Source organism: Meles meles, chromosome 16 (assembly GCF_922984935.1).
Source record: "Meles meles chromosome 16, mMelMel3.1 paternal haplotype, whole genome shotgun sequence".
Classification (NCBI taxonomy): domain Eukaryota; kingdom Metazoa; phylum Chordata; class Mammalia; order Carnivora; family Mustelidae; genus Meles; species Meles meles.
This window is the reverse complement of record NC_060081.1, coordinates 54,245,500-54,269,798: the sequence shown is the minus strand read 5'-3', so window position 1 is coordinate 54,269,798 and position 24,299 is coordinate 54,245,500. Positions and strand designations below refer to the sequence as shown.

Genomic DNA, 24,299 nt, shown 5'->3' with positions numbered 1-24,299 from the left:
TTACCATGTGGGGTGCCTGGGTGTCTCAGTCGTTTAAGCATCTGCCTTCGGCTCAGGTCGTGATCCCAGGGTCCTGGGATCGAGCCCGGCATCGTATCAGACTCCCTGCTCAGTGGGAAGCCTGCTTCTCCCTCTCCCATTCCCTCTGCTTATGTTCCTTCTCTCGCTGTCTCTCCTCTGTCAAATAAATAAATAAAATCTTTCAAGGAAAAAAAAGAAGAGTGTTACCGCATGCTTAGGAAGAAGGTGTGTTCTGCGGTGGTCGGGTTGGGTGTCCCATAGATCTGTTAGGCCAGCATATTGGTAAGAGCTGCTTTGAGATCTTTGCTCAGAGATTGTGTGCATTGACTGTTTTGTTTGTGGGTTGTTGTTGTTTTTTTTTCCTGCAGGGAGAGGGGGAGGTCGTGCTTTCCTAGCTTGTGTGTGTGTGTGAGAGAGAGAGAGAGTGTGTGTGTGTGTGTTGCATGTCTTAGCATTTTTTACTGAAGACTAGACATTTTACATCAGATATTCCTCCCACTCTGACTTCTGATCCCTCCCAGGAGGGGCAGTGGCTACTGCTGTTTCTTTGTTCTCTGTGTCCTCCTTTTGTTGGCCTGGATTATGGCATCTATTTCCCTTGCGTTGTGTGGTGGCTGACCTCTCGACTTAGAGTTCGGAGTTCTTTTGTTCTTGTTTTTAAGTCTGACTTCTTAGAGGTCATCCCTGGGTCAGCACATGATGAATCAAGGGTTGGGGTGAAGCACCTGGAGCCAGCATGCCTTCTCTCCTTCGCTGATGCATGTATGAGTGGTTTCAGGAATGCATTCAAAGTTGAGGCAATTTACAAGAGGGCCCTATCTTCTAATTTCTTTTTTTTTTAATTTTTAAAGATTTTTATTTATTTGACAGAGATCACAAGTAGGCAGAGAGGCAGGCAGAGACAGAGGAGGAAGCAGGCTCCCTGCAGAGCAGAGAGCCCGATGCAGGGCTTGATCCCAGGACCCCGGGATCATGACCGGAGCCGAAGGCAGAGGCTTTAACCCACTGAGCTCACCTAGGCACCCCTAGTTTCTATCCTCACACTCAGCCAGGAAGGAGTAGCTGGCTGGTGTTCTCTGTGCTCTCTTTTTAAGGGCTCACAGCCTTGACTATGACCCCAGCCTTCCAGACCACCAGGGACAAGTAGGATCTTACCAAGCCTGTCTGGCTGCCTCCTTCCCACATATCCACCATTAAATTTCTGGCTGGTCTGTTGGTGCTTGCTCCAACCAGTTCAGAGGCCTTAGGCTAACAGAGACATTGGCCTTCTCTGATAGTTTGCCACTGATCTTGCTGTTGGGTTTGACATCGCTACTGGGCATGTAATATTCTGCACTTTTCTCCGATAAAGTCCAGTCTCTTCATCCATGCAGCCCTCAAGGCCTGCCTTGCCCTGATAGGACCACAGAGCTGGGGGTAGGGGACCAGCAGCTCTAAGCTAAAATGCCATGGATTGCCATGGGTCTTACAGAGGTTTGGTAGATTTTCTTAAATAAACGCTTCTCAATTTGTGTCTAACTTAACACATCCAAAATTGAATCCAAATCCGAATCCCTGATTCCTGTCACCTCCTACTGTGGATGGGAACCCCCTCCGGGGAGCACTCTGGGTCAAAATCCTTGGAATTATTCTTTACCCCTATTTTCCTCTCTCATCTCATGACATCCAACTGCAAATCCTGTCAGTTCCACCTTCAAACGATGCCCAGAATCCATCTGCTTCTTGGCACCACCACCAAGCCACTCGGATCCCAGCCACTACCGTCTTTTCCTTGGAATATTAAAATAGCCTCCCTGCTAGTCTCCCTGCCTCAGCTCCTGCTCCCCTTCTCTCCTTTCTCCTCGAGGCAACCAGGGGAGCCTTCCAAATGTGAGGTGTACCATGTCATCGCTTTGTTCCAATCCCCTCCATGGGCGTCCCATCTCACTCAGAGTGAAAGCAAGGGTCCTCCAGGGCCCCCCGGCTTCTCTCTGGCCTCTCCTATCACTGTCTTTCTTACCCACTCCTCAAGAGCCAGAGGGACTGTATCAGTCAGGACCTGATGAGTCATGCAGTCATCTGTATGGGGAAAGTTTAATACAAAGAATTATTGAGGGGCTCCAGGGTGACGCAGTCAGTTAAGCGTCCAACTCTTGATCTCTGCTCAGGTCACGATCCCAAGGTGGTGAGATCAAGCCCTGCCACCGGCTCTTTATTTTTCTAGGCACGGAGCCTGCTTAAGATTCTCTCTCTCCCTTTGCCCCTCCGCTCCCCGCCTCCACTTGTCTCTCTCAAAATAAATAAATAAAATTATTGACTATAATGCGGGTTGGAGTAATAGGGGATTAGCTAATAAGAAATAAAGAGCACTCCAGAGAATTTAGAAATTTCCTATTTAATGAGCTGCGACTGGCCTTACCACAGAGAAAGCCCCCAGGAAGAGCCCACTCCCCACCAAGGCTGAGACCTCACTTGCTGTAGAGGACATGCTATGGTGAGCACATCTGTGGAGAAGTGAGCTGTGTGCCTCTCTACTGGAAGTTGCTGGAAATCTGCCCTGTCAGATGCAAGGGAAAGCCATTCGTGGCAAGGTATCTCCCCAGGGGCGCTCTTACAAAACCGCGGGAGACAGGTGCCCCAGGGAGGCTGCTGGCCCTGGCTGATGGCGGGGGGTCGCAGGAGCCGGCGCTGACAAAGCCTTCCTCCGTGCAGAAGCTGGTGCTGCCGAGACCACCCGGGCTGTGGGAGCCGGGCCCCAGAGAAGCAGTGCAAGCTGCAGGAACCCGGGAGAACTCACCAGAGGCGGAAAGCAAGCCCTCAAACCCTGCCGTGTCTCTCCAGCGCCCTCTGCCGACAAACCATGACATTGCGCCCCTGATCAAAAGGCAATAAATGGGTAACTGGCGCCGAGACCTTGTTGATGTTTTGTGAAAAATAAAGAGCGCTCCCACCTGAATGCCTTTGCAGTTGCTGTACCCCCTACCCGGGATTCTTTTTGTCCATCCCCAAGCACACCTGCCAGGCTTACTCCCTTATTCCAATAGGTTTCTGCTCAGACTGCTCTTTATCAACAGGATCGTCACTGATGCCCTAATTAAATAGCCGCACTCACAGCATTTCACATCTCCCTTCCTGATTTACTTTCCTCCCTAGCATTTGTTACCATTTGACATAATATATTTACATGCATATTATTTACTGTCCATCCTCCCTTCTAGAATGAGGTTCATCAAGTGCAGAGAATATTTTGTTCATTCTTATACCCAGTAGAGTTGAACAGAACAGTTCCTAGTACACAGTAGGCATGCAATAAATACTTACAGAATGAGTGAATGAATGAGTGAGAGTAAATTAGGAACATACAGAAAGAGAAGGGGAAAAACCAGCCAGGGTCTCCTCCCCTAGACACCACCGCGGTCAGCATAATGGGAAGTTTCTTTTGCGATTTTCCCAGATGAAAATTTCATTTCCATTTTTATAAGGGCTTAACATGCATACAGAAATATATTCATATCAAAGGTGTGCATCCGTGAAATGAGCACTGGGTGTTAGCTGCAACCAAGGAATCACTCAACTCTACCTTTGAAACTGCTAGTACACTATGTTAATAATTGAATTTATATAAAATGCAATTTTTTTTTAGAAAATTGTGCAGTTTGCTGAATTCTCACAAACTGGACCCATTCAGGTAACCAGCACTCAGATCAAGAAATGGAACATTACCAGCACCCTAGAAGCTCCCTTTATGCACCCCACCCCCCGGGGTAGCCATAATCCTAAATTGTGGAAGCGAAGATTAGTGTTTGTGCTTTACATGAAGGGAATTACACATCCTTGTCACCGGACATTTTATTCAGAAGATTCATCTGTATTGCTGGGAGATCTTTCATATTCTTTGACCTGCAATATTCCAACGTGTGAGTATGCTACAATTTGTCTTTCATATCTTTCAAACTGTGTACTACCGTCTATCCATTTTCCTGATGGTGGATATGTAGGTAGTTTCCAGTTTGGGCTATTACGGATAGAGCTGCTATATACATTCTTGCATACATCTATTTGTAAACAGATGCCCAGCATTTCTGTTGGGGATACACGTAGGAGTGGAAATGCTGGATCATAGGACATGGCCATGTTCAGCTTCACCAGCCAACCTCCCCACCACCCTACGCCCCAGGGACATTCTCTTCCATTCATGTCAACTAGCCTTCCCTGACATAGCACGTGAGACGTGCACAGCACCACGCAAGGCCCTCACCATGAGGCATTCTGGAAACAAGCTCGTTCTTTCTTTGATTTCATGCAAAGCACTGTAACTGGGCCACTGGGATGAGATGGACAAGCAAACCATATCATAGCAGCAGACAAATCCTATAATTATATAGACCTTACTCCTGAAAAAAATATTCTAAGGTTATATTCAAAAGAAAAAACTCTCTCTTTACAAAGTTAGGATTGAAAGGCTCAAGAATAATAATAATGGCAAATATTCACTGGCTCCTTCCTTTGTGCTGACCTTATTATGTATATAGCATCATCTAATCTTCAGTGAGGCACTCTTCAATCACCCTGTAATCCGAAGCCCAGCTTCTTGTGTGTAAGTTTGCTGACAGTTTCAAGGCCATTAGAAAGCCTGTGGGTTCCCCTCCCTTAGGCACCTGGGGTCCCTCTCAAGGGCCCCTCAGCACAGCCCCACTCCCTAAGCACAATAAAATGGACCAGTCACCTCTCCCCGCTCTCTCAAGCCATTTTCAGACCTGCTTAGGAGCGTGCCTGCTCTGCCCCCAAAGCCACTTTATGTCAACAATAAATCTTTTATAATAAAGATACAATAAATCTTTTATAGCCCCTTGATGAAATGTGGAAGGTCATCAGCCCCCCTATCCAACCAAATTTGGGGGGTGTGGGGGGTCAGTATCCCAACAGGACAACACTCACATCTTACAGATCAGGAAACCAGAGCCTAGAAAAGTTATTTCCCATCCATTCATTCAACAAATGCTGAGTGCACAGAGCCATGGGGAAACAACAGAGAGGGATTTCCTGCGCTTGTCAGAGTGGGGAAGTCGCTCACAGAAAAATAAACGTAAGCTTCTTTGAAATGTATGAAAACATCACCAGCCTCTCTTATAATTAAGTATTTACTAATTAAAACAAGAGGTGCTTTTTTATTTTTTTTTTAAGATTTTATTTATTTATTTGACAGACAGAGATCACAAGTAGGCAGAGGCAGGCAGAGAGAGAGAGGGGGGAAAGCAGGCTCCCTGCTGAGCAGAGAGCCCCATGTGGGGCTCGATCCCAGGACCCTGGGATCATGACCTGAGCTGAAGGCAGAGGCCTTAACCCACTGAGCCACCCAGGCGCCCCAAGAGGTGCTTTTTTAAAACATATCAGATGGAACAAGATCTAACAATGTAACAATACACAGAGTTAGCAAGGATGTGAGGAACAGACCCCTACACACATACCCTGTTATAAATGGTGTAAGATGATACAGTTGGAGAGCTATTCACTTGGTGTATCTAGCAACATTTTATTTTATTTTTTTTTAAGATTTTTATTTATTTATTTGACAGAGAGGGATCACAAGTAGGCAGAGAGGTAAGCAGAGAGAGAGAGGCAAGCAGGCTCCCCGCTGAGCAGAGAGCCCGATGTGGGACTCCATCCCAGGACCCTGAGATCATGACCTGAGCCGCAGTGGCTTAAAGCGGCTTAACCCACTAAGCCACCCAGGCACCCTATAGCAACATTTTAAATATCCCTCATCTTCCTCAGTAATTCTACTTTTAGAAATTTGTATACATCATACAGAGATGTGGCCCCACAGCCAAAGAGGGGCAGGGCTTGACACTTTCTTCTTTCCTTAAATAAAGTGTACTTTATTTCTGTATGGGTCTTTGTGGAAAGTTAGAACAATACAGAAAATGAGGAATCAAAACTACAACCCACAATCCGAGCACCGGCGCCAGTCTGAGCTCATACATCAGCGGTTCCCTCCCTCCTGACGGAGCAATGCTGCCTCCTGGTGGGCTTTCTTTCTTTCTTTCTTTCTTTCTTTCTTTCTTTAATTCTTTCTTTCTTTCTTTCTTTCTTTCTTTCTTTCTTTCTTTTTTAAGTACATTTGGGAGGGGGGTGTGGGGTGGGAGGAATGGGGTGGCTGAGTGACGGACGTTGGGGAGGGTATGTGCTATGGCGATGCTGTGAATTGTGTAAGACTGATGAGTCACAGACCTGTACCCCTGAAACAAATAATACATTATATGTTAATTCAAATTTTTTTCTTTTAACTACAGATTGATGAAATTTTTTTTAAATACTGAATTTTTTAAACTAGGGAATGTGCTCACATGGTTCATAGTGTAAAAGTTCTAAATGGTATACAGTGGGAACTTCCTTTCCTGTTCCCCTCAAAGTAGATTTCCTTCTTTAAGTAGATTTCATTCTTTAATGAGCTTCCTATAATAAAATATTTTTGAAAGAAACAAGCAGAATACATAAACCACAGAAGAGTTTGCATGTGGGTCTGACCAAGCACAATTTGGATTTCAATTAGTTTTGAGCAGACAGTATTTTTACCTTGCTAATCACTAGGAAATGCATGACTACATTTTTCCTTTGTTGAGGAAAATGTGTATTATTTGTATGGTGAAAGAAGAGTCCATGCCTTTCAGCTCAGGCTAAGAGTACAAAATTCTTTTGGGTCATGTCTGACAAGCAAATGGGAGGCTTCCCGGAGAGGTGCCCCAGCCCTGCTTTACAGTTTGCTGCCCTGCTCGGGACATAGGTTCCTATGACATTGTCTGAGCCAGCTTTTCAATCTTCTGCCAAAAGCTGCCGCCAAGCTCACCTCCCTGATGTCCTTACTCCTCAGCCTTTTCCCCTGCTGAAATATCCTTCCCACAGTAAAAAGCCTTGGTAAACCTCTTTACATGAAGAAACTCTTTTTTTTTTTTTAATTAAAAAACTCTCTTTTCCCTTCTTTCTTTTTTAATTCAGGTGAAATCCCTTAACATGTAAGTAACTACTTTATTAACTTGAACGGTAGAACTCAATTGCATTTAGTTGTATTCAATATGTTACATGATAACCAGCTACCCATCTCTAGTTGCAAACCTTTTTTCATCACCACATATAAACACCATATATCCACTAAGTAATCCATCTCTATTCGACCTTGGCCCTGTCCCCATGCCCCAGTAACTTCTAATTCGCTGTCTCCATGATCTTACCTATTCTGGATGTTTCAAATAATAGAAATCCTATAATGTGACCTTCTGTGCCTGGCTTCTTTCCCTTAGCACAGTGTTTTCAAGGTTCATCCAAATGGCAGCATGTATCAATATTTCATTTCTTTTATGGCTGAATAATATTTTATTGAATATCATATCCCACAGTTTGTGTATCCATTCACCCACTGATGGACAGATGAGTTGTTTCCACTATGTGGTTTTTATGATTAATGTACTATAAACATTCACATACAAGTTTCTGCATAGACATAGATTTTGATTTCTCTTTGGGTATATACTTAGGAGTGGAATTGCTGGATCATATGGTATTTCTATGTTTAGCCTTTTGATGGACCGCCAAACTGTTTTCCATTCTGGCTGCACCATTTTATATTCTTGCCAGCAATGCACAAGGGGTCCTATTTTCCCACATGCTTGCAGCCAGCAGTTAGCCCCCTCTACCCAGCCCTTATTGTCCATGATAGCCATCCTAGTGGGTGTGAAATGGTCTCTCACTGTGGTTTTAATTTGCATCTCTTTAAGCCAGTGATGCTGAATCTTTTTCATGTGCTTGTTATTTATGTGTAGATCTTGTTTGAAGAAATCTGTTCCATTCCTTTGCTTTTAAATTGGGCTATTATCAGGGCTCCTGGGTGGCTCAGTGGGCTAAAGCCACTGCCTTCAGCTGGGGTCAGGGTCCTGGGATTGAGCCAGGGTCGTGGGATCAAGCCAGGGTTGTGGGATCAAGCCAGGTTTCTGGGATCGAGCCCGGGATCAGGTTTTGTGCTCAGAGGGGAGCCTGCTTCCTCCTCTCTCTCTCTCTCTCTGCCTGCCTCTCTGCCTACTTGTGATCTCTGTCAAATAAATAAATAAAATCTTTTTTTAAAAAAGTGCTGGGGCGCCTGAGTGGCTCAGTGGGTTAAAGCCTCTTCCTTTGGCTCGGGTCATGGTCCCAGGGTCCTGAGATGGAGCCCCGCATCAGGTTCTCTGCTCAGCGGGGAGCCTGCTTCCTCCTTTTCCTCTGCCTGCCTCTCTGCCTACTTGTAATCTCTGCCAAATAAATAAATAAAATATATTTTTTTAAAAGTGCTAAATTGGGCTATTATCTTTTTACAGTTGAGTTGTAAAAGTTCCTTATATGGTCTGGATATTAAACCCAAATCAGATATAGAATTTGCAAATATTGTTCTCTCACTCTGTAGGTTGCCTTTTCACATTCTTGATAACATCCTTTGATGCACAAAAGTTGTTTCATTTTGCTTGTGCTTTTGGTGTCAGATCTAAGAATCTATCACCAGACTCCAGGTCAAGATTTACCTGTTTCCTTCTAGTAGTTTCATCGTTTCAGCCTTCTATGTAGATTGTTGATCCATTTTGAGTTAATGAGTGACGTATGGAGCAAGGCAGAGGTCCAACTTCATTCTCCTGCACTAGTTAAATCCAATTGTCCCAGCACTGTTTGATGAAGAGACTTATTCCAATTAAAAGTTTTAGCACTTGTCAGACAAACCATAAATGACTCTTAATCTCACAAAACAAACTGGGGGTTGCTGGGGGAGGTGGGGTTGGGAGAGGGGGAGGGAGTTATGGACATTGGGGAGGGTATGTGCTATCGTGAGTGCTGTGAAGTGTGTAAACCTGGTGATTCACAGACCTGTACCCCTGGGGATAAAAATACATTATATGGGGGCACCTGGGTGGCTCAGTGGATTAAGCCACTGCCTTCGGCTCAGGTCATGATCTCAGGGTCCTGGGATCCAGCCGCATCGGGCTCTCTGCTCCGCGGGGAGCCTGCTTCCTCCTCTCTCTCTTCCTGCCTCTCTGCCTACTTGTGATCTTTCTCTCTGTCAAATAAATAAATAAAATCTTTAAAAAAAAATACATTATATGTTTATTAAAAAAAAAAAAGGATGAATACCCAACTTTTGTAGCAACATGGACGGGACTGGAGGTGATTGTGCTGAGTGAAATAAGTCAAGCAGAGAGAGTCAAGTATCATATGGTTTCACTTATTTGTGGAGCATAACAAATGACATGGAGGACATTGGGAGATGGAGAGGAGGGGGAAATTGGAAGGGGAGGCGAACCATGAGAGACTATGGACTCTGAGAAACAACCTGGGGGTTTTGAAGGGGCGGGGGTGGGAGGTTGGGGGAACCAGGTGGTGGGTAATAGGGAGGGCACGTGTTGCATGGAGCACTGGGTGTTGTGCAAAAACAATGAATAGTTACGCTGAAAAAATAAATTAACTAAAGAAAAGTTTTAGCACTTGTCAAAAATAAGTTAGTCATATAAGCAAGGGTTTATTTCTGGATTCTTAATTCTATTCCATTGGTCTGTATGTCTATATCACACTTTGATTACTGAAGGTTTGTACTGGGTTGTAAAATCAGAAGCGTGAAACATCCAACTTTGAACATTTTTTTTAAAGATTTTATTCATTTATTTGACAGAGATCGTAAGTAGGCAGAGCCAGGCAGAGAGAGAGAAGGGAAGCAGGCTCCCTGCTAAGCAGAAAGCCCGATACAGGGATCCATCCCAGGACCCTGAGATCATGAGATGGTGACCTGAGCTGAAAGCAGAGGCGTAACCCACCAAGCCACCCAGGCGCCCCGAACATTTTTCAATATCAATTGTGCTAATTGGGGCCTCTAACAGCTTCATAGGAATTTGGAGGATCCACTTTTTTCTTTTTTTAAGATTTTGTTTATTTATTTGACAGACAGAGATCACAAGTAGGCAGAGAGGCAGGCAGAGAGGAGGAAGCAGGTCCCCTGACGTGGGGCTCAATTCCAGGACCCTGGGATCATGACCTGAGCCGAAGGCAGAGGCTGTAACCCACTGAGCCACCCAGGCGCCCCGATCCACTTGTTTCTGCGGGTGGGGGGAAAGCCATTGGTATTTACACAGAGATTGCACTCGATCTATATATACATCATCTTGGAGAGTATTGCCATTTTAATATTGTCTTCCAACCCATGAGCAAGAGTGGTCTGTTTAGAGTTTTTTGGTTTTTTCCCCCAAGATGTTTTAGTTTCAGTGTACAAATCTTTCACCTCCTCGGTTAAACGATTCCTAGGTATTTTATTCTTTGGAATGCTGCTGTAAATGCAATGATTTAAATCTTTTCAGATTGTTGCTGATGTAGACACACAATTGATTTCTGTGTGATCCTGGACCCTGCAACTCTGCAGACTTGATCAGCTCTAGTTTTCTCATGGGTTCTTTGGGATTTTCTCTACATGGTGAATTAGGTCCAGTTTTACTTCTTTTCTAACCTCTGTATCTTTGTGTAGTTACCAAATTGTTGTGGCTAACTTCTGGTACAAGGGTGAACAGCAGTGGTTAAAGAGGGCACCTCCATTATGCTGGCTGTGGGTTTTTCAAATAAACCCGTTCGTCATGTTTACAAAGTTCCTTTCCATTCCTAATGTGCTGTTTTTAATCATGAAGGGTGTCAGAATTTCATTGAATGTTTTCTCTGCATCTATTGAAACGATCATGTGGCTTTTTCCATTAATGTATTCCATTATGCTGAACCACCTTTACACACTCCTGAAAAAATTTCTAACACTTCAGTACAACACGTTTTTAAGGTCTCCTTTGCTTTAGAACTGACTTGCCCCAGACAGTAACTTCAGAGTAGTGTCCGCTTCGTATTTCTGTACCCTTGGAAGCTTGATGTACTAAGTACTCGAGTACTGCTCAGTGACCATCTTATCCACTGAATGTAGACTTTAGGTGGAAGAAATCATGGAGATCCACAATTCAAAGGTTAGATTATATGCATGTGTGTGACGCTGGGAGAAAGTTATACGAAAACTGTTCCTCTCCAAGTGTGACTGGTTTTCATTTCCAGTGTCTGCCTTCTACTTTATCTTATGAAAACGAGTATCATCTGAAGTACTGCGTAAGAGGCTATCAAGATGAGTGCCTTCCAAAGAAGATTGCCAATTCACAACCATCACCAACACTGCATGAGTGTTTACTTCAACAAACTAATCTTTGCCAGTTTGATATGTGAAAACACCTCATAGTTCAATTTTGTGAATTCTCAGTATGAAGTTGTGCATCTCTGCGAATGTGTAGTAAAATATTTTATAAGGGAAGCAGCTGAGATTAGCACTAACTTTTCCAAGGCAACCTTTCTTAACTCTATTAAGCACCCCATTATCTAAAATTAAACAGACAAGCCAAATACACTTAAATATTCTTAAGAGTTTATTATAAACTAGTTTCACAGGCCACAGGGAAGTAAAAGGACTATGTACAGCCTTACGGGAAACAGGCAAGGGATCTGAGGAGGGCCAAGATGAATCTAGGGCCTTGGTGGGCGCATTCCCAGGGGAGGGGGCCCTGAAAGGGAAACCAGACAATCCCGTGAGACTCTGAGAACAACGGCATAGCAAACGAACAGGTCTGTGGTAGTCGGGCCCGCGCCTCTGTGGAGCTACTTCCATGACTCTGTGGCCAAGGGTCAAAGAAGGCCTGAAGTAAGAGTAAGAAGTTTAGTCAGTGCCTGATCTGCAACTCAAATCCCCACCCCAGCCTCCCACACACAACACCCCCCAAAAGTCACCAAGTGATCAGAGGGACATAACATAACTAGGGACTTCTATGGTAGGTATGGGTTCCTATGCTTATAAAACATAAACAAAAAAAACCCAAACTAGAGACACAGGGGTCACCCACTATGCCTTGGTGCAAAGAACAGCAATCTGGGACACAGCTCTTGGGGCCCGTTTCCTTATCTATAAAACAAGAGAGCTAATCTACATCAGCATTTCTCAAACTGGATTTAAATAGATATATATAAATAAATAGTACAGCAAAACCCAGGGGCCCCTCTTAATTACTAGACATTATCAAACCCAAGGGCATAAGACAATTCTGGGACCCTTGTTGGGGACTTTCAGAATGTATTATTTCACAGTTCCCTGGGTATAGGACCACTCTAACTGCTCTAAGAGGGAGGGAAGGCTGATTTTAAGAAATCCTTTTTCCCTCTTTCCTTTGTGGACAAAGTTGTCCTCTGAGAGTTCACTTCCCTCGGTTTAAGGCCTAGAAGCCCAGAGGGTTATGGTCAAAATCAAACCTTCCCTCCAGTTCCCATCCCAACATGCTCTAAGGGAAGCCAAGTCACTGCTGCTGGCACTTACCTCGCATGCCCGGGGGAGGGGGCCGCATCCCCGGCGGCGGCATGCCCATCGGAGTTCCTCGTCCAGGTGGGATCCCCATTGGGGGACCCATAGGAGGCCTCATGCCTGGTGGTGGGCCCATCATGCCTACAAGAGAAAAGACCCAAGAATACAGCTCAAGTGTCTATCTTGAGAAGGCAGCAGGAAACACAGCAAAGCTGTCCACCAAGTTCTGAGACAGATGGACCATTCCACCCTCCCAGTCTCTCCTAAGAAACTGGGCCTTGAGCCAGAGGTGGGGCTCCATTTGGCTCTTGTCCAGCTAGTTCCATGGTCAATCAGCGAGGCTGGATCTCAGAGTAATCCTGCTTAATTACACAAACTCCTCATCAGTTTCAGTCAACGTTATGTCTCATCATGAATCCAGCTCAGGCATCTCCCATCAGGTGGCCATGGTCTCCTTATGGGCTCCTCACCTGGAGGCGGTGCCCCCCGGCCCATAGGTGGGGGAGGACCCCCACGGCCGGGCGGGTACTGGGTCGGGGCCCCCGCAATGCTGGCGGTGGCAGCAGCTGCAGCGGCAGCCACAGTGCCTCTTCCTTGCGGGGTCATCACCTAAGAGGACACAGGAGCCAAGTAAGCACAGGACAACGCAGCATCTCTTCCTCACAACTCGGAGCAGACGCCCCACCCCCTAAGCTACAACTCGCAGCATCAGGCTATCTGAAACCACCTGCCAGAGAAGACCAAGCTTGCATGCTCATTCCCATCTTCCAGGCCTGAGCTGAGGTGGCCCAGTCCAAACGCGAGACGGCCTCCGCACTGTCAGTGTAACTGCGAACAGGCTGTAAGACAGCACAGCCCCTTTGCTGTCATGGAAACATTCTGCCCCAACACCTTCTATGCATCTCTTTACTTCAACAGCAACAAAATAATTTACAATGTTAAGTTTTCCTTCTCACTTGATTCTGGAACTACATACAGAGCATAATGAGATACTGCCACCCTGACAGTCAGAGGTCGGTTGTTCTGGACTCTTCCCAAACTGTGGGCCCTCTCTCTATCCTTCATTTTAACCAGGAGAAGTTGGTGCCCTTCCCCAACTCCTTACCTGTTGGGACGGCCCACCAACGCCTCGGACTGGGCCTGCAAGTCCTGCAGGAGCCTGGGGCATCGGAACACCAGCTGGGATTCCTCTGCCAGCAGCCCTGCCGATCCCCGGGCCCCCGGCAGCTCCAGCAAGCGGCACTCGGGCAATGCCAGTCTAAAATATAAAGAAATACGCTAAAATGCTGGGGGCCTAGAGAATCAGAAGTACACTTTGGAATACCACTGCCAAGACAGCCCCTAAGATTTATGGGGCATCAAAAGACCCATACACGTTAACACCATTCCTCTTCCACCCAAGATAATGTGTCTGTCACTCCTACAGCAGGCTAGAGCTTAAGAGGAAGTCCAGAGATTAACACACCACAACTCAACCTATATCCACTCCTATGAAAATTAAACCAACAAAAGGACAGGGCTCCATTCAGAAGGGTATAGCAGACAAGAGCACTTGACCTGGCCTCAAAGAGAAATGAGGTCCAGTCCCAGCTTTGACTCTCACCTGGAAGGTGACAGTGGGCAAGTAATCCTACAGCTCTGGGACTGTTTCCTCATCTGTAAATGATGAGGTTATGACAAAACCAAATGTGGTCATGAAGACTTACAATGATTTATGTAAGAGTAGTGTCTTCTACTACAGATCCAAGAGTTATAAATATAGACATATGCTTTAACCAAAAAATATGGTAAATTCCTTGCAGACATTTGTAACTGGAAAGGCTTCAATGTAAAAGTCCAAAAAGAAGGAAATGACTAGGATAACTACTCCATCATCACTTAAGACAAAATTTTTAACATTACTTTTAAAAAGTATACCACAACCAGAAAAATGTATACAATGTTAAGTGAAAAAGTAAAATAAAGTATTGCATACATATTATGCATTAAATAAAAAAAAAAAACCCAAATACATATGTGGTCAAAAGTAAAAATAAGATTATTCCTCTGATGACAATGCCTTAAAATGAAAATATGAAAACCTGGTTAGGTGATCTAAAGTCTGTTCTATTTCTAAATGTGGGCTGGTTTTTATGGAACCAAGAATGCCTGGGATCAAATGCCAGCTTCGCCACTTAATAGCTAGGACACTCAGGCATGTTACCAAAGCCCAGTTTTTTTAATCCATTAAGTGGGAATAATTTATCTCAATAAACTGTTTATAAGGAGTAACTAAAATGTTAAAGTGCTTGGCACACAGCAGATGCTTAATAAATATTAACCATTATTCTCTAACTTTATAAAATATATACCTTCTATTATTTGGACTTAGGATTTTTTTTTTTTTTTTTTTTAATTTGAGAGAGTGCTCATGAGTCAGAGAGGAAGAAGAAGAGAGAATCCTCAAACAGATTCCCCAGTAAGTGTGGAGCCCAACACCGGGTGGGATCCCAGGACCCAGAGATCATGACCTGAGACAAAATCAAGAGTTGACAGCTCAACTGACTGAGCCACCCAAGCACTGCCCCACAATCCAGCATTTTCAATTAATGTTCATGAGCCCTTTGGTTTCCTGATCCTTTCTTACGAGCTCCCCACTCCTTTTACAAAGATTTATTTATTCTGAGATAGAGAGCAAGTGAGCACACATGAACAGGGGTGGGCGTGCAGAGATGGCAGAAGGAATCTCAAACAGACTCCCTGCTGAGCATGGGCTGGGTGTGGAGCTCAATCTCACAACCCTGAGCTCCTGACCTGAGCTGAAATCAAGAGCTGGATACTTGACCAACTGAGCCACCCCGGCACCCCTTGCAGTTAAGAGTTTTTAAAGTCCAGCTAGAATGCCATCACATTAAAAAATGACCAGATGGCCACAAGTACCTTTTCTCCTGACTCACTATGTACATCAGTGATAAAAGGTTCCCCATCTCTACTTTTACTCGTGGGATAACCTCTTTGAGATTCTATTATCTGTAAAAGGAAGACAAAAATCAGAGGACGCCTGTGAGTAATGCAGTGAAATGCAGACAACCTAAGGCAGAGCCTGGCTCACAGCAGGGCTGCCCCCCTTACACTGGCCCTCTGCACGGACTTACATCTTTGGGAGGAGGTCCCTCCACTGTCATTGAGACCAGGTTTTCCCCCCGAAGCAGCACCAGACCAAGGACTCGCTTCTCTTCTCTTTCTGCTTGTTTTGAGTTCTTTGGCCTGAGGATGGGTTTAGGAAAATAAACAAGCAAGCATTAGAAAAAGGGTAATGCTCCCATTCACCTGTCTAGGGGCCTCCAAGACTTGTTTTACACTGTATCTCCCAACAAATGGTACAAAAACTTTCTCTAAGCTCCTCTGGATAGTCTTCACAGGCTAAACTCATTACCCCTTAGTGGTTATCTTCCATGCCAAGGGGATGTGCTGACCAAGACACAGGACAAGAATTAAGAAAGCCCAGCCCTGGCTCAAATGTTATTCCATAACCATCGGGAAGGCCTTTCCTTGGTCTAGTCTTCTTTGACATTACCCTACTCCCTCCCTTCAGCTTAAGGCCTTGGCATGTGAGGAGGCAGTCTGAACAACTTAAATCCACTGAACCCCTCAACCCTCTTGTACGCAGCATCCTTCCACTACGGCCCTTACCTCACCAGAGAAATAGAAACAGTGAAGGAATAACTACATGGAAAGTACAACTCTGTCCTCAAAGCACAAAAACAGATGTTCCCAGTGCAATTACCAGAAAAGGAGGAACAAAACATAGAGCTGACCTTTGAACAACATGGATTTGAACTATGCGGGGCCACCTGCATGGGAATTTTTTCTGATATGGTACTGTAAATATATTTTCTCTTCTTTACGATTTTAATAACTTTTCTCTATTGTACTTTATTGTAAGAATACAGTATATAATACATGTCACATAAAAGACACGTTCATCTGTTTAGGTCATTGGTAAGGCCTCCGGACAACAGCACGCTATCAGCAGTTCAGTTTGGGAGAGTCAAAAGTTATACATGGATTTTTGACTGTGTGGGGCTGGTGCCCCATCCTCTGGGTTATTCGAGGGTCAACTGTAAATGTAAACTGGGAAATAAAGTAACTGCAGCAAGACAGGGGAAGGGGAAAAAAAGTCAAAACTAATATTCTAAAACTAGAGCAAAGACAAAAGGCTCTGATTTTTAAAAACTTAAAGGTTTCCTTTTAATGGTATTTTTTTATATTAAATTAAAGGCACTTTTCTATGGGTAGACATTTCTTCCTTTTCCCTTATCTATATTTTTTTAAATAAAAGCATTTATTGCTCTTTCATAAAAAACAAATGAAACAAACAAACAAAAAAAAAAAAAAACCACACACACACACACACACACACACACAGAAAAACCCTTCTGGGTATTTAAATCTTTCTGCATATACTTTTACGTATTTTTAAAATATATTTTCCAATAAACATTTTTAAATTATCAGAATAGTTTCATTAAAAAAACAACAACAGGAGAGAACCATCTGGAATAGTTCTATGCTGATCAGCTGGCCCCTCTTTAATGTGTCCCTGGCACTTAGCCATCCCTACCACATCGTGTCCTGTACTTCTTGACCTCTTGCCACAAAAAGAAAAGGACAGCGCTCAAGGGAATCAGAAGGAATTCAGAGCTGCCAGCAACATAACACGGACCACTGGATGTGGCAGAAGAGCTGAATGATTATGGAAGTCACATAACTTCTCTGGGCCTCAGGATGCCTTGAATGTAATATGCACGGAGAACTATAGCCCACATTTTTAAACAGGCCAAAAGCTTAAGATCTGTGAGTCTTAAAACAAGGGAGTTATCCAATAATGTATGGAATTGTAGAAAAGTAGAAAATATCTCCAATTGTGTCTATAAATGCCAACAAAAATCACTGGCCCCAAACCCACACGGGAAGCTGAGCACTTACCCTGAAGAGGGTCAGAGGCTTCTTAAAGCAGTTCAGACCAGGCTGCCTTGGGAGAGCCCTTTAGGCTACAGCTTTACAAATAGGCAATGAGGCCAGAAAACCAAGCTCTCCCCCCTTACACACCTGTGGGGAGAACATGAGAGCCCTTTACCCCAGTACCCAGGGGCAGACAGAGTCAGAGAAACAAAAAGTCTAGCAGCCCTCCTGACAACTTGCACTCAGACTAGAGAGCAAGGCTTGCCGGGCTAGCAAGGAAGGAGAGTTCTTAGAGTCCACTGTCCCCTCTTACATCTGCCCTCTGACACAGGGGAGCAAACCAAGGAACCAGCTAACTACATCACCACCTGTCACCCCGCCCACCCACCCAATCCACTTCCCTCAAAACTCCCATCCCACCCCCACCCAGCCCACTTCTCACTTGATCTTCCTGAACTCGTCACAGTCACAGAGGATCAAATTCATATGCTTGTCAAAAGCCTTGAAGGTGCCGATGAAGATGCGGCCGTCTTGCAGGATGCACCTCATCCTGTAGTCGATGTGCTGCAGCATCTTGCTGCTCTTGCCCACGGTCTGCAAGACAAATCAGCAGGATGAGACCAGCTCTTTCGGACCTCTGTATCACTGGTCCTTCCTGAAGACCAGCTGTGGCCTTCTCCACCACATGCTGTCTATCGTTCTCACGATAGATTCTCAGCTCTGGCTTCTGGCCACAGCCCTTCCCCAGGAATTCTCCCACATCAACCTTCGTTCGTTCAGCCCTAACCTCTGCCCACAACTGTTATTTCCTTCCTTTAAAGTTGTCTTTTTCGGGCGCCTGGGTGGCTCAGTGGGTTAAGCCGCTGCCTTCGGCTCAGGTCATGATCTCAGGGTCCTGGGATCGAGTCCCGCATCAGGCTCTCTGCTCAGCAGGGAGACTGCTTCCCTCTCTCTCTGCCTGCCTCTCCATCTACTTGTGATCTCTCTCTGTCAAATAAATAAATAAAATCTTTAAAAAAAAAAAAAAAGTTGTCTTTTTCATATTAAAACTACCTGTGCCTGTGCTGTGTCAGTTTCAGGGGTGAGGGTGTAAAGTGTCTCTAAACTAATCCAATCCCCCCCATACCAGAAGAACAATCTGCCACTGTGCAGATTACAGGTGACTAGTGCTGTGACACCCACAGCCCATTTAAAAGACCAGGTGAAAGAGGAGCTGGAATGATTGGCAGTAAAGATCCAATCAACGAGAATTTGTCAACAGAAAGGAGCTGATCAGCTTGGAGGTAAGGAGAATGGAATCCCTAAACCAAAAATGTTAGTGAGCCTCCAAGACTACCTTTGGGTAGGGAAATCTTCTGGCGGCCAGGACACTAATCAGTTTGAACTCATGATGGTTTTTAAGAACATATATAACTTGGGAAACATGGGTGGCTCATTCGGTTAAGCAGCTGCTTTCGCTTGGGTCATGATCCCAGTGTCCTGGGATCAAGTCCCATATTGGGCTCCTTGCTTGGCAGGGAGCCTGCTTCTCCCTCTGCCTCTGCCTGCCTGTGCTCCCTCTCTCTCTGGCAAATAAATAAAATCTTGGGACACCTGGGTGGCTCAGTTGGCTAATCCACTGCTTTCAGCTCAGGTCATGATCCCAGAGTCCTGGGATCAAGTCCCACCTAGGGCTCCTTGCTCCACAGGGAGCCTGCTTCTCCCTCTGCCTGCCTCTCCCCCTGCGTGTGCTCGATCGCGCGCGCTCTCACTCTCTCTCTGACAAATAAATAAATAAATAAAATCTTTTTAAAAATAAAAAATAATAAAATCTTTTAAAAAAAGAACATAAATAACTTGGTATCTATTTCTTTATCAATCCAGCAACTTTTTCCAACTTGTAGCCTGGCTTCCAATGGAGCTTTGCTAAAAGGGAGACTAAATAGATCTCACAACGCAAGTTGTCAGGCGCCTTTGACAGTTATATCTCTCTAGAAATAAACAACCTGACATTGACTTGTCCATCAGCCTCCCGTCAGTGTGATGGGTGTGGGCCGATCATGACCCATCCAAGCGCCTTCTCTGTGCCAGGCACTGGGCTTGCTGTTCATCTCTGCGGGCTTGGACAAGAACAGGTTTTTGAATCTACCAATGTGTGGATCAGAACCTTGACTGACACCCTGGAGACACAGGGTATGTGGTTCACTCTCCCTCAAATGACCACGTTAACTGGCTTGTAATCACACAGCTTCTGGCCACACAGATGAACCTTTACGGCAACATTTACTGGTCTGTCCACCTTGTAATAGCTAAGTTTTCCTGGGTGCTCCCTGTGTACCAGGCACTGTGACAAGCACTAGAGATCTCATTTAATTCTAGAATCAGGCTAACTATTATTCCTATTTTACAAATGCAGCCTCTGAGGCCAGGAGAGGTTAAGTAGCTGGCCCTGTCTCACAGCCAGGAAGCTGGGTTGGAACGTGGACAGACTGAATCCAGCCAGCGCATACTCTTCCAACCAATCCCACAAACAATTCCCTGCTTTCAGTTCACCCAACACTACAGAACAGAATGCTCTTTCTAAACATCACTACGTTCATGTCATGTTACTGGCTCGATCCTTCAATGGCATGCCTCATCACCAACAGGATTAGGTGGCATGTAAAGCCTTTAGAAACCAGATTCCTGCCAATTCCTCCCATCTCTCCTTCCACCCCTTCATCCATCCCTTCCCCCTCCAGGAACTTTCAACAGTGCTACCCTTCATGCCTTGTTCTTGTAGTCCTTCCCATCTGTAACATTCCCTTCCATCTTCCCTGGGAAGACACCTCTAACAATATTTTAGGACTCTGCTCAGGAATCATCTACCCCAGAGAGCGCTCCTGTCCCGCCCCTCCCTCGCCGTTACTTTTACGTAATGCTTAATTACCACTCTGGATTACGGTATCTGTGTCCCCAACCAGAAAGTGAACTGGGTGAAGGAAGGAAGCATTTCATTATGTAGCCCCAGTGCCTGAAAAGTCAGACAAACTCATACACAAAGGCACGCTCAACAAATGAGTTGCACTCTTCCTCCAAACATACTCGTTTCCCCTCCCATTCCCTCCTCCCGTCTACTGGACCCAAGCACTCTCCCTGGTCTCGTCCACAAGTCCTCCCACCTTTCTCGGCTACAGCTCCTCAGACCCTCACCTCGTTTCACAAGTCCTCCTGAGGCTCTAATGCCTGCTCCGAACCCCAAACACGTATTTATTCTGCAAAAGTTTACTTAGTGCCCGTAGGATCCCAAGTACTGGGGCTACAGCGGCATGAAGACCCGCGGTTCTATCCTCGCCACCACCGAGCGACCCCGGCCTCCGTCCCTCGGTTCCAGCCTTCCGCTACCCCACCCCGCCGAATGGCCGAGGTCCGGGTCTCCCTTGCCCAGACGGGGCGGCCGCGGCCCGGGCCTTCGCCGCCATGAGCGGCCAACCCACGACCTCCCCTCCCCCCAGCCAACTCCCGATCAGTCGCGGTCCGCTCTCCACGACAGACTTGGAAGTTCCCGCGCCGCCAGCCTGCGCCTCCTCACCATGGTGGCGGTTCTGATGGCTCCGATTCCCGCCGGATTCCCTTCGGCCGAGGCCTAGACGCCCTCCCGTGCTCCGCTTCCCGCCGCCGCCACCGGAAGTGCGGCCGCGGATAAAATGGGGTCGGGTAAAAGCTACTTCCGGCCCGGCGTCGGCTCTTGAGTTCCGGCCAAAATGCGGAGCTGTGAGCCTAAAGCCCGCGGGGTCTTTGGGGGCGGGGCTAACGTCAAACTGAATTTTCCGGAGATACTCTATCATCTTCTTAGTTCCAGTTCGTCCCCGTCCCCAACCCGGGCCCATTACCTCTAGGTCATCATCTCCCGCCACTCTCCCCCGCCTCTCCTGCAACCACTATCCTTGCTTTTCCGCGAACTAGCTTGTCGTGCTCCTGCCTTAGCTCCTTTGCATTCGCTGTTGCCTCTGCCTGGAATGCTAATCGTCCAGCTATGTGCACGACTCATGCCCTCACCTCCTGCAGGATTTAAGCTCAAACATTTTCCTACCGAGGACTTTGCTGGCCATCCTGATTAAAACTGCAACCTTCCCACCCGTCCCCGCTTTATCTTTCTCCTTAACATTGATCCCTAATACACTGCATATTTCTGTTATTTTATTACTCCTCCCATTAGAATGGAAATTATGAGGGTGTTAATTTTCCTTTGTGTATTTTTCGTTACAGCAATGCCTGGAACACTGCTTAGCAAAACGTATTTGAATGAATGAATGAGTCAATCAACCAATGCCCTCCAATCCTGGGAATTGTGACTACTACCTAAATGCTCAGGAATTTCAGATTCATTCCTCTAACGATGGGCTCCTCATTTATCTCGTGGCCTTTTATCTCCAGCCGCCTGCTTGAGCTGGAGGTCCAATAAATTTAACATGATGAAAACTGGATTCCTGATTGTATTCACTCTTCTTCCCAAACCCACTTCTTACCAGCGTTCCCCGACTTGGGAGTTTCTCAGGTTAAAAAAGCAAAAAAGCAAAATGACAAACTTGGAAGCATCCTCGATTCCTCTCTTCCTCTCCCATCTCATAATTCACCCATCAGCCAGTCCTGTGGACCTCACCTACAAAATGTCTTGAATCTGACCGTTGTCCCTTGCTACACTACTACCGTGCTCTCCTAGCCACCATCAGCTTGTCAGTTTCCACAAACAAGAAAAAGGGGGTCATGAATTCATCTGGCCTTTGTTTGGCAAAGTGTTCCTGAGGTTCAGTCTAGATCAGGGCCTGGGAAACTTTTCCTGTTAAGGGTCAGCTCAGATAGCACTTTAGGGTTTATGGGCCACATGGTATCTGTTGCAATGACTCAATTCAACCATAATAGGCTGAAAGCAGCTCAAGAGAACATAACAAATATATGGCTGTTACAATAAAACTTTACAGATGCTATTCTTTGTTTTTTATTCTTTTTCAACCATTTAAAATATAAAAATCATTCCTACTCCACAGGTCTTACCAAAACAGGTGTCAGGCCAAATTTGGTCTTCAGACCTGTAGTTGGCCATCCCAGGGTCCAAACCATTGTATTTCTGTGTCTGAGTTCACGGCCATAGCCCCAGCTAGTATTATTAATAACTTTGACTTGCACTGTTTCTTTGGCTTGTCACTGGAGTCACTGAATAAACGCAGGTACAGAGTTCATGTCTTTGCCTTCATACAGAAGTTATATACATGCACATTCACTTCTTTGTCAATCTGGGTCCGATGAGGAAACAGAAACCACACAGTGATTTCAATGGGTAACTTAGCATGAAGAATGAGTATGCAATGGTAGGAGAGTAACTGTACATATTGAAAGAAAACCCTCAGCAGGAGAGTACTCAGAAGGGTAAACGTGGAAGGAAGGCTGCCTCCCTAAGGCTGGGGTTCAGCCTTCATGGGAGAAGACGTGGTTCCAGTCCATGGGATGGTGAAGTTGCAGGGGGAGTCCTCTGCACGGGCCAGAGCCGATCTATAGTCATCAGGCACACCAAAGCTAGGAGGCAAAGTCACAGAGGGAGTAGGATGTGCACAGGGAGCCAGGGTGATGTTGACACAAAGCACATACTGCATAGTATCTGCATCCAAAGGGCTGCAGCAAACAGACCTCTGGGGCACGAGTGGAGGCTGATGAGCTGGTGAGCAGAGCTCAAGGCACTGCCCTAAGTGCCCTTGGAAATGGACACTGGAGTGCTGCTGGAACCTGGTGCTCAGTGCACAGTTTGAGATAGGGCAGCTAAGAGTGGCTGTTGTGGCCCCAGTGGCCCATACATGCAAAACTAAGGAGAAGGTGTGGGAAACAGCAACCAGCAACCAGGTGTACAGGATCAAGGTCAAGTGATCTGCCTGCCAGCCAGCCCCCTAGGGCCCTAGGGTGTGTGTCCATGGGGCTGAATGGAGGGAACAGAAGTGACCTGGGCTGGGACTCTGGGATCCCGATTAAGCCACCACTGTCTGAGTGGAGAGCCAGAGAAAACATGGTGGCCAGTCGGTTGGAGAAAGCTGTGTCCTGCAGGCACTTAGCATGGGAAAAAACTGCACTGGCCGAGGAGCTTTCTAGTTCTCAGAGGAAGCGGGAAGTTGGAGAAAGAACTGGTGAGTAGCAGCAGCAAGAGTTTTATGAAGTCATCTCTGCCTCGGAGTCTGGTGAGCAGGGTGGCTGGGACTGCCCCGGTGATCTATATTAGCAGGGCAAAGCCTGTCCCTGTGTATCACCTGACTTTGCGAGATCTTCTGATCCTCGGCTGTTGCCCCAACACTCAGAGAGGGATGTTCTTATCTTTTAGAACACTGGTGGATGGAACTCTAGGAATCTGGCTATTTTTTACCAGGATTCTAGAATGTCATATTGCAACCTGTCCCAAACTTCTCTTTAAGTGCATGCTTGGCTAGTCTCCAAAACAATTTCTAGATTAAAATTAATGAATAGGGTACAGGGCTAGACATAAATCATCTTTATATAAGGAGAACATGGATTTTTATCCTTTATACATATTAGGGAAAAATAAAAATAGCGTAGCATGGTATTATATTACATTTCCATTAGGAAAAGGATTATGCGAGGAATCTCACAGCCAACGAACAAGGGCAGGTATATGGCTAGGTTGTCTTGGACCAGTGAGCAGAGGGCTGATGGAGGGGGTCACTAGGAGGACTGGACTGGAGGAACGGAGGGCTGAGAGGACAGGGTATCAAAGTTGTGTTTAGGGGTCTCTAGACCTATGAACTGACACGGGGGATAGCTAAGAAACCCAAAGTCGTGATTCATGGCTGGAGAACAGTTTGGGCATGGTTAAGCCTGAGAGGGAGTGTGGCTAACAGGTCCCTGGAATCGGAGAACGTGAACAGACCCTGGAGGAACAGTAGTGCTTCCAAGGGGGTGGAGAGGAATTCAACAGAGACCTGAAGAGAGTTTGGAAAGAAGGAAGGAAGGAGACCCTGGGAAA

The 24,299-nt window shown here is 45.8% G+C and overlaps 1 protein-coding gene across 1 annotated transcript; it reads right to left on the bottom strand.

Annotated features, from left to right (window-relative positions):
* Positions 1 to 11,437: 11,437 nt before the first annotated feature.
* SNRPB (small nuclear ribonucleoprotein polypeptides B and B1) lies at positions 11,438 to 20,991 on the bottom strand. The gene is made up of 7 exons (XM_045981771.1): positions 20,868 to 20,991; positions 17,760 to 17,911; positions 15,508 to 15,619; positions 13,479 to 13,631; positions 12,844 to 12,982; positions 12,389 to 12,514; positions 11,438 to 11,717 (listed from the first exon to the last, which is right to left on the bottom strand). The coding sequence occupies exons 1-7, from the start codon at positions 20,868 to 20,870 to the stop codon at positions 11,707 to 11,709; spliced, it is 696 nt and encodes a 231-aa protein (XP_045837727.1). The 5' UTR covers positions 20,871 to 20,991; the 3' UTR covers positions 11,438 to 11,706.
* Positions 20,992 to 24,299: the final 3,308 nt, after the last annotated feature.

Excerpts from the sequence above, each read along its gene's own strand:
- SNRPB (XM_045981771.1), bottom strand. Across the intron at positions 15,620-17,759 it reads GACGAGTTCAGGAAGATCAA|GCCAAAGAACTCAAAACAAG; the intron begins GTGAGAAGTGGG and ends ACCCATCCTCAG. Across the intron at positions 12,983-13,478 it reads TTGGTGGGCCGTCCCAACAG|GTGATGACCCCGCAAGGAAG; the intron begins GTAAGGAGTTGG and ends GTGTCCTCTTAG.